An 8,858-nucleotide genomic window follows, 5' to 3' on the forward strand; every position below is an offset into this window, starting at 1 on the left:
AAAGAAGTGCACCGTTTTCATTGGGACGGATGGAGTATATTAAGTGACTGATTCTAATTCTAAACCCATTAAAATTCTAGTTGGATATAAAAATTAATTGATGGAATGCTTAAAAAAATTTGGCTCGGGTGCTTCCGTCCCCGAACCCCCATATAGATATTTTCAAACGTCGTACTTCAATAAAATTCGTCCCCCCTAATAACAAATCATGGATTCGCCACTGCTTATTCATATAAAGTTTAGTGGAAGCCACATAATTAAGCAATAACAAAATGTTTAAGGCCATGTGGAATATACTAGTTGAGAGGTAGTAGTTGATTGTTACGGAAGGCAATCTACATGAAGATGATAATCTGTTGAAAGTTAGGAAACATATATAGCAGATTGTATTACTCTTACTTAACCATATCCTAATCACCATTAATTAAGTTCCGAGTTTGTTTTTTAATCACTCACATGACTACTATAAACCATCCACTACTACTCCCCACACTACTCCCACAGCCACCAAAATGACCGGCGGAGCAGATGCACTCGATCAAATCCAAACCCCCGACCTCCTCGTCGCCGCCGCGAAGCCGCCCAAGTCGGCGATCCGGCGCCCCCGCGGGCGCCCCGCGGGGTCCAAGAACAAGCCGAAGCCCCCCATCATCATCACCAGGGACAGCGCCAACGCGCTCAAGGCCCACGCCATGGAGGTGGTCTCCGGCTGCGACATCGCCGACAACCTCGTCGGCTTCGCCCGCCGCAAGCAGCGCGGCGTGTGCGTGCTCAGCGCCACCGGCTTCGTCACCAACGTCACCCTGCGGCAGCCGTCGTCGTCGGGCTCCATCGTCACGCTCCACGGCAGGTTCGAGATCCTGTCGCTGCTGGGGTCTGTGCTGCCCCCGCCGGCCCCCGCGGGGGTGGCGGGGCTCGCCGTGTACCTGGCCGGGGCGCAGGGGCAGGTCGTTGGCGGGAGCGTCGTCGGCGCGCTCATTGCCTCGGGCCCCGTCGTCATCATGGCGGCCACATTCATGAACGCCACCTTCGACCGCCTGCCGTTGGACGACGCCGACGAGATGGCGGCCGGCGGCCAGCACTACCAGAACAACAGGCAGCGCCACCATGTGGATCTCGCTGCGGATGTGTATGGGATTCCGCAGAATTTGCTCACTAATGGAGCTTTGCCTTCCGACGGTTATGGCTGGGGACCCGGCCGGGCCGGGCCGGGTCGAAACCCTAATTGAATTCCTTGATTTTAAGGCGATCAGATGTAGTCTCAGTTTATTTTCTGTATGTGGTAATCATGTAACCAATGTATTATGGGCTCGTTTGGTTTTATGTATTGGATTAGCTAGTATAATATTAAACTAGATAATTAGTGTGGATTACACTGTGTTATTAATATTAATTGGATGTTTGCTTTTACATTTAACTAATCATGAATTCTGTTTGGTATTCATAGTACTAGGTCAGATAAAGTTAATAATGGACAAAAATGTCCCCTTCTAATTTTCGAAATTCCAACCTTGTCCTCTGCTTTACACCATTACACCCACTAATCCCTATTCTCCGAAAACATTCTTCACCCGCCAAGAACTCTTCTGCGCAGAAGGTGAAAGGTCTCTCTCCATAGAAAGGGCAAGAAAGCAATCTGAACTTGCCGATAATGAGTTCTGCAACTCAAGGTAGGTCATTCTTCTCCCATGTCGCGACTCCTTAGAACTATATCCAATGGTTTTTTAACAAATATTCACGTCGTATATGAGTCTTCGCCTTGATGAAAATATATTTTTTAGTCTTTATGCGATCTGTGTTTATATCATGTTCTGCTCTTGGTTTTGCAATATTCGTCTATCCGTTTTAGTGGCTGTGATATTTAGATACTTGCTACTTGCTAGCGCCGACCGCAAAACATAATTATTTTGCTAGAGTATATGATCGTATTTTGGACTGGTATAAAAACGTGTTGGTCGGGATTTTTAATAATATGAAATGCCATAAACGGATGTTAAATAATATGAAATACAAAGCTGGTGGTCTGGAATAAGTATACAGCAACACATGAAACACATTGCTGGTGTTTTTCTTTTTTATGGTTGTTCAGGTAGCAATGGAACAACGCTTTCTGGCCGTGTTAACAAGACGACCCAGAAGCGCCGCAGTTGGTCTACACGCGAAGAAGAAGTGCTAATCGCTGCATTGAAGGAGCTCGTTGCGCAAGGATGGAAATCCGACAACGGATTTCGAGCCGGTTATTTGAGCAAGTTAGAGGAGGCTATGAGGAAGGACTTTCCGACCACCGATTTGAAAGGGATGCCTCACATAAACTCGAAGGTAACAACGTGGAAAAAGACTTACTATTCATTGTGGAACATCCTCAAGACCAGTGGAGTTGGTTTCAATGTGGATGGAAAGCACATGATTGATTGCGATGATGAACAATGGGAGAACTTTGTGAGGGTAAGTCCATTTACATTGCTTATTTGCAGCCTGGTTTTACTATGTTTTGTTAAGCTTTAAATTGTAATGTAGGTCGATAATAGCGTGAGCAACTATCGCAAGAAAAGCTGGCCTCTACTTGAGGATTGGAAGATAATATTCGGCAAAGATAGAGCTACGGGCGATGAGGCGGAGGATCTCATGGAGGCGTCCCATGAGATGTATCGAAAATTGGATACTAGCCAACCGAACGCCGATGATGATTACCGCATCTCACTTGAAGATCTCTTCGAGAATGGCGAAGCGGGTGACAATGTAAGCCACACCCAAGTTCATGAAGAGAGTGTTACGGCTGAGAAGGAAGTGCGGGGTTGCGGCAAGAAGCGGCGCCGCAGTGCCACCTTTGACGACAGATTCTTCGAGGCCCTACATGAAATTAACCGGGGGACCGAAACTAGACTTGATACAATATCAAGTAAAATGGGTTACGACTACGATATATCAAAGGCAAGAAAAGAAGTCTTCGCTCAATTGTCTGCTATTCCGGGGCTGTCAAAGATGGAAAAGTTTGAGTTGACAGATTTGCTTGCAAAGGAGGTCGAGCGTCTGGATGTGTTCTCAAGCCTCCCGGATGACGCGAAGGAAGACTACGTGCACTACTTGCTTGCTTTGAAGCATAAGTAAGTCACCTTCGTGCAAGGAATGTTTTGGTGCTCTTCTTTTGCATTTTGAAATCTGACAGTTTCTCATATCATGTTCAAAGAATATTTTGGAACTTGTTGCAAGATTGTTTAGGTTTATGTTGGGTACTAGTTGGCCCTTTAAGCTTATGCCGTTGTTGGTACTTTGTTTCATGGAGACCGATCATGTTATTTTGTACCTTGTTTCATGGAGATTTGAAAGTTATTTCGTACTTTGTTTCATGGAGATTCAAATGCTATTTTGTAATTCGTTTTATGGAGTTTTGAATGATAATGTGTTTATTTTGCAGAAATTTTATTTGCATGCTCAGTAGATTGCAGAAAATTTATTATCCATATATGTCATTATTTCATTGGTTGATTTTCATTTGTATCTAATTTATAGTTCGACCAATTATTGAGTGCACATAACATGTAAAAAAACATGAGTCCAACCAATTATTAGAGGGAAAACAGTAGGGTACTTCAATAGAAAACATAAAAACCTATTAGCTCATGGAGACGCCAAAAATAAGGTCAAAACATAATAATCAAACATGAAGGTGAAATATAAGAGCAGGACGGCAAAACAATGGAAGAGATAGCGGCAAAATAACTCTATTTGAAAGGAGAGGACGACGCGCACGAACTTCCACCATAACCGCCGTCGCGATTCTGGTCATCTTTCGTTTTCGTTGGCCGACGGAGCTTATTTTTGAGTGCATTCCATGGGAGCTTATTGTGGAAAGAAGCTGTCGCGCTTGAACAAGCATCGTCTGGGAAGATGTTCCTAGCGGCCACTGGTTTGGCCACTGGTTTTGGTTTTAAGATAGGAGATGTTACCTCATCTTCACTCCAGTATTCGCCGTTGATAGTATGGTGGGATGGCTTCTTCACAGTTGACGAGTCTTCAATAACGATTACCGTATGAGACAACTCTTTTTTTACGTCGTAGAGGCCAAACAAGTTGCACATCTGTAGGTACTCCGGATCACCGTTATGATAATAGGCTCGGAAGAATGCATTTTCCTATGATGATAGCAAATAATGGAATAATGTTATTTGATTGATTTATTGATATTTGCAACAAGGTTTAATAGAAAGAGTATTATGAGTTTTCTAACCTTGAAGAGTTCTTGCCACACTTGGTCATCGGCATGAACGACGTTAGTTGTTCGATCCCACTGAGTTTCCTTACGATTGCACAAATTCTTGAAGCAAACGTAGCGGTCGTGTAGAAAATCAACGCGACTCTCAACTTCATTCAACGAAACACCCGCTTGTAGCTGCGAATTCAGAGCCATCATTGCATAAATTAAAGCGTGTGTAGATAGATGTGGTGGAGTTGGGCTGCATTCTTCAATTTTTTCAATGAGACATGCAAGGATCAATTTATCCTTGGTGTCGTCCCAATTTGCCGGATAAAGGTAAAGTGATTGAGGGCCAACTTGAGGGAAAGCCATGGTGTCGGAGAGTTGGTGCTGAAATTTCAAAAGTTTTGTGTTTTATGATACCTGATTTTAGTTGCTTGAACCATATCTGAAAGGCCTATTTATAGATATGAGGTTAAGCTAATTTTGACAGCACCATTAAAATTAGTTGTTGGGGAGGTGGTGGTTTGGTGTCATCTCTCTATGTATTTGATTGACACCTGTTATTATTGCTAATTTGAACTTGATTCGTCCCAATTTAACATTTCCCAATAGCTTTGAATTAATCAACATTTCCCAATGGCATGTGGTCAATACCCACCGTCCATGACTACCATCCTACAAATTGCATCAGACAACTGTACAGCCACCTCTTTTGGGAACAAACAATATTAACTCTCATTGAACCAAGAAACAAAAGTAGAAGTTACTAAAAAAAAGTCAAATAAATTTAAAGTGGAATATAACCCCATATTCGAAATTCAATACATCACTCACGTAAGAGCAAAATGAAACAACAAAGTACTTCACATTGCACAGTAATCAGAACTACAACACCATAATCCAAGGTCATTACAAAAAATGTCTCAAGCTGTAGCCAATAGAAAGGAACTTCAACAGAGGAGTACATAAAACAAGTGTCATTTTCAAAAGCAATAGACGCTGCCCGACAGATCACCACAAATACCCTCACATAAATTTTCCAATTATAATACCAATAATCAAAATCATTATAGTGCGACAAATAACAGCACTATGGAACTCCAGGTACCCACGGGGTGTGTTCATGTTGTTTCCCTGAAAATCTAAATCGCTGGCAGTAACGACCATACTAGGTGAAGCACGACCTCGGGTTGCTGAAGATCCGGCAGTTGGAGAGACAATCCGATTGGATAAACGATGATATTCGTCATACCAATAAAATCCCTTCCAATGATCCTCACCCAATGGACATTTGTAGTAGTATCTGCCAGGGTTCTGTGATCCATAGCCTGCACACTTTAACTTCATGATTCCATTGCCACAACTACATGGAGGGCATGGTGTTGATGCATCGGAAGCGGTGTCCATCCTAACAATGAGGCATACAACAAAGAGAGAGTTATTTTAGCACCTGAAATACCTCAATAATATGAACATGTACCAACAAATGAAATATCACAATAAAAACACTATTCAACTTTGAATGGTGTTATGAAGTGGATATTATGATCATGTACCAGTAGCTGAAATACAATAATAAAAACACATGATCTACGAATACAAAAATGAAGTGAAATTGATAGTAGAACATGTACCAGCAGCTGAAATATCACAATAAAAACACATGATCTACGAATACAAAAATGAAGTGAAATTGATAGTAGAACATGTACCAGCAGCTGAAATATCACAATAAAAACACATGAACTACGAATACAAATATGAAGTGAAATTGATAGTAGAACATGTACCAGCAGCTGAAATATCATAATAAAAACACATGAACTTCAAATACAAACACGAAGTAAATATTATGAACATGTACCAGACATGACAGCCACACACCTAATTCGAATTCATATACTGTTGCCACATGGTCTCGGCTAAGATATTCCTCGCTGCGTTCCATTGTGGAGAACATTCGACGGTGTCTATGAATTCGTCGTGCGGTGCATCTATAACTACACCGTTCTCTTGTGCCATATCGTCGAATTGTTGTTCTATGGGGTCAATCGGCATCTCCATCCGAACAAAGTTATTGAGTAGAAATGCTGCCATAATAATTCTATTTTGAACCCGGATTGGATAATAGGACGGAGATCGTAGAATACCCCACCTCATCTTTAAGATACCAAAGGCTCGCTCTATAGCGTTTCTTGCCTTACTATGTCTCAAATTGAAGAGCTCCTCTTTATTTTGAGGTCGGGCAGCGTTCGGACCCCACTCTTTTAAATGGTATCTAACACCTTTGAAAGGCGTTAGAAAACCATCACTATTCGCGTAACCGTTGTCACACAAATAGTATTTTCCTTCATTAAAATTAAAATATCAATACATATTCATGTCAATATTTAAATAATTCAAAGTAATGAATGAGTTTGATAACAGGTTATACCCTTTGGGACCTTAAGGCCGTGAGGCCGATTGATGGCATCTCGTAACACGCGAGAGTCCGCAGCCGATCCTTCCCAACCGGTTAGGACATAACTGAAATTCGATTGTCTATCACATACGCCTAAAACATTTGTTGATATTTGCCCTTTCCTTGTTCTATAACGAGGTTTGTCCTCATTGCCAACCATCACACTTACATACGTGCCGTCTAAGGCGCCTAAACATCCCTATGCACAAGACACAACAGTAATGAGTTAAAAACAACATAATTATTATATTTAATTCATTCATAATAATATTCTTGCATATTATTCTATTTATACCTTAAACCACCGCCATCGTGGGTCAGTGCAACCATCGGGAACAGCCTCGGGTGTGGCTAGGAATAAGTGGTGAATCCGTATAATCGCCCCTAGCACCGCATGTACATAATGCGAGATCGTTTGGCCGGATCTCCAAAAATCAAATTTTACTACTCTATTTTTCTTATGATGGGCAAGAACCGATAGGAACATAGCTACTTGTTCTTCAACAGTTACAAACCGACCATCAACCAACCCCCCTTGTTCACGTAATATCACACAAAGCCTAGCAAAAGTTCTACGGTCCATACGGAGATTCGAAATACAATCAGCGTCATTTATACCAACCAATCGATTTAAATATTTTTCTTGGTCGGGAATCTTACTTATCAATTCGTATTTTAAGACTCTTTGACCACGCTTTCTTTTATTTGATCTAGCCTTAGCATAAAAAGCAAGTAAAACTGCAACTTGTATGACGTGAAAGCGCAAAATCTCTTGCAACAACATGAAGCGTATGTCACGCCCACGAATACGTTCCCTATCAGCCATTTGAAGTCACAAACTAGCAGGTTTTTGATGAAGCCTACTTGCAAATGAACACAAGGAACTGTCAATCCACATGTAACGAAACTAATATATAAACACTCAAAGGAATTCCACAATGAATATGATCAACAAATCACAAATATATGACATAGAACCCCCATATAGTAGTGAATAAAAATCATAACATAGAACAATGATTACTAATAAATCTGCCAAACTATAATCACAACACACATATACTCCATGAACGTAGTAAATATGCAAATAAAAAACGAAACAAATATACTCCATGAACAACGAAATCTGTGATACACATAAATCAATAACACTGGGAGTAGCAAATGGGGGCGAAACTGACCTCTGTCTTCTCTGTACTGGTTGTGTTTCTCTTCGAGTCCCTATAGAAAAATGAAGTATAGAAAATTTCAGTCTAATGTAGTCGGCAACAACAAATATATGATATCTCAAAAAATCGAGATAGCTAAAGGAGTCAAAACAGGAATGGCAGCACAAATTTGAATTCTCAATCCGTTCAATAATTTGATTTCACAGATTAATTCACACAATGTATATGTGAGTACACGAAAAAAATACGAATCAGAACCAAATCAAAGAACCCTATAAATTCCTGTATAAGAATGGTGCATTTATCTGATAGAACATAGCAATTCCTGTTTTGCTCCTATACATGTCTCTAAAAAAACACAAAATCGCAGGAGATTCATACATAAATCAGACCCAAATCAAAGAACCCTAAAATTTTGGGCGAAATGAAAAAGGACTCGAGGGATTTTGGGGGAAAAGCGTATTAAAATCCACGCCGTTCCAAAGCATCAGGAAATTGTTCAGGCGAAACAAATCGGAATCATCTAACCTCAACAACTATGTCGTGCCCTTCGATTTTGGCGCTGAAGAAGAAGATGCAAGATCGGTGAAGAAGAAGTTCACCTGATTAATAAATAGAATTGGGGATCCTTGATGTTGTTGAGTTGAAACTGAGAAGAGGGCGGCGAGCAGAAGACGGCAGCAGCAGCGGCAGGAGCTGTCGTGCTGGCTCGAGTGAACGGCGGCGACAGCGCTGGTAGAGAGAGGCGCCGGTAGACCACCGATGGAGAATGAGAATAACCAAGGTAAAGAGGGTTAGGTCTTTTTTTTAATTGAACCTCGATTTTCGTAAGAAGGGTATGCAAAAAATTGGTGCAGAATCTGGGTTAATTCCTAATCGGGGGGGTGACGAGGTATTAATTACCTTGCGTAATACCGATTTTTTGCTCCGGGCCTTGAGTTATCGCAGGGCCGCCCATAATAAATGTACAGAATACCAAACTATGCACTATGCTGGATTAAGTTAGCTAATATGGTGCATTCCATAAAAC

The 8,858-nt window shown here is 41.3% G+C and overlaps 3 protein-coding genes across 6 annotated transcripts; 2 read left to right on the plus strand and 1 right to left on the minus strand.

Annotated features, from left to right (window-relative positions):
* The first annotated feature begins 348 nt into the window (after window positions 1-348).
* LOC130997529 (AT-hook motif nuclear-localized protein 16-like) lies at window positions 349-1,301 on the plus strand. Its single transcript, XM_057922867.1, has one exon. The coding sequence runs from the start codon at window positions 513-515 to the stop codon at window positions 1,227-1,229; it is 717 nt and encodes a 238-aa protein (XP_057778850.1). The 5' UTR covers window positions 349-512; the 3' UTR covers window positions 1,230-1,301.
* Window positions 1,302-1,533: 232 nt separating this feature from the next.
* LOC130997532 (uncharacterized) lies at window positions 1,534-3,308 on the plus strand. Of its 2 annotated transcripts, none has more exons than XM_057922868.1 (2): window positions 1,534-1,670; window positions 2,090-3,308. In XM_057922868.1, the coding sequence occupies exon 2, from the start codon at window positions 2,626-2,628 to the stop codon at window positions 3,106-3,108; it is 483 nt and encodes a 160-aa protein (XP_057778851.1). In that variant the 5' UTR covers window positions 1,534-1,670; window positions 2,090-2,625; the 3' UTR covers window positions 3,109-3,308. Both variants share the same exon structure in this region, with proteins under 2 accessions (XP_057778851.1, XP_057778852.1).
* Window positions 3,309-5,007: 1,699 nt separating this feature from the next.
* Window positions 5,008-8,858, minus strand: LOC130997533 (uncharacterized). 3 transcript variants are annotated; one of them, XM_057922871.1, is made up of 4 exons: window positions 8,732-8,858; window positions 8,431-8,560; window positions 7,841-7,880; window positions 5,008-5,606 (listed from the first exon to the last, which is right to left on the minus strand). In XM_057922871.1, exons 1-4 carry the CDS (start codon window positions 8,784-8,786, stop codon window positions 5,562-5,564), a joined length of 270 nt encoding a protein of 89 aa, XP_057778854.1. In that variant the 5' UTR covers window positions 8,787-8,858; the 3' UTR covers window positions 5,008-5,561. The 3 variants fall into 3 exon arrangements, 2 of the variants coding, with proteins under 2 accessions (XP_057778854.1, XP_057778853.1); XM_057922870.1 differs by lacking the exons at window positions 7,841-7,880; window positions 8,431-8,560; window positions 8,732-8,858 and adding exons at window positions 6,083-6,546; window positions 6,633-6,858; window positions 6,955-7,513; XR_009093115.1 differs by having other exon boundaries at window positions 8,357-8,825.

Source organism: Salvia miltiorrhiza, chromosome 8 (assembly GCF_028751815.1).
Source record: "Salvia miltiorrhiza cultivar Shanhuang (shh) chromosome 8, IMPLAD_Smil_shh, whole genome shotgun sequence".
Lineage (NCBI taxonomy): Eukaryota > Viridiplantae > Streptophyta > Magnoliopsida > Lamiales > Lamiaceae > Salvia > Salvia miltiorrhiza.

Coding starts and splice junctions, on each gene's coding strand:
- LOC130997529 (XM_057922867.1), top strand. CDS start 513: ATGACCGGCGGAGCAGATGCACTCGATCAAATCCAAACCCCCGACCTC.
- LOC130997532 (XM_057922868.1), top strand. CDS start 2,626: ATGGAGGCGTCCCATGAGATGTATCGAAAATTGGATACTAGCCAACCG.
- LOC130997533 (XM_057922870.1), bottom strand. CDS start 7,485: ATGGCTGATAGGGAACGTATTCGTGGGCGTGACATACGCTTCATGTTG. Junction 6,859..6,954: donor CACGATGGCGGTGGTTTAAG/GTATAAATAGAA, acceptor TCTTGTGCATAG/GGATGTTTAGGCGCCTTAGA. Junction 6,547..6,632: donor CGGCCTTAAGGTCCCAAAGG/GTATAACCTGTT, acceptor ATTTTAATGAAG/GAAAATACTATTTGTGTGAC.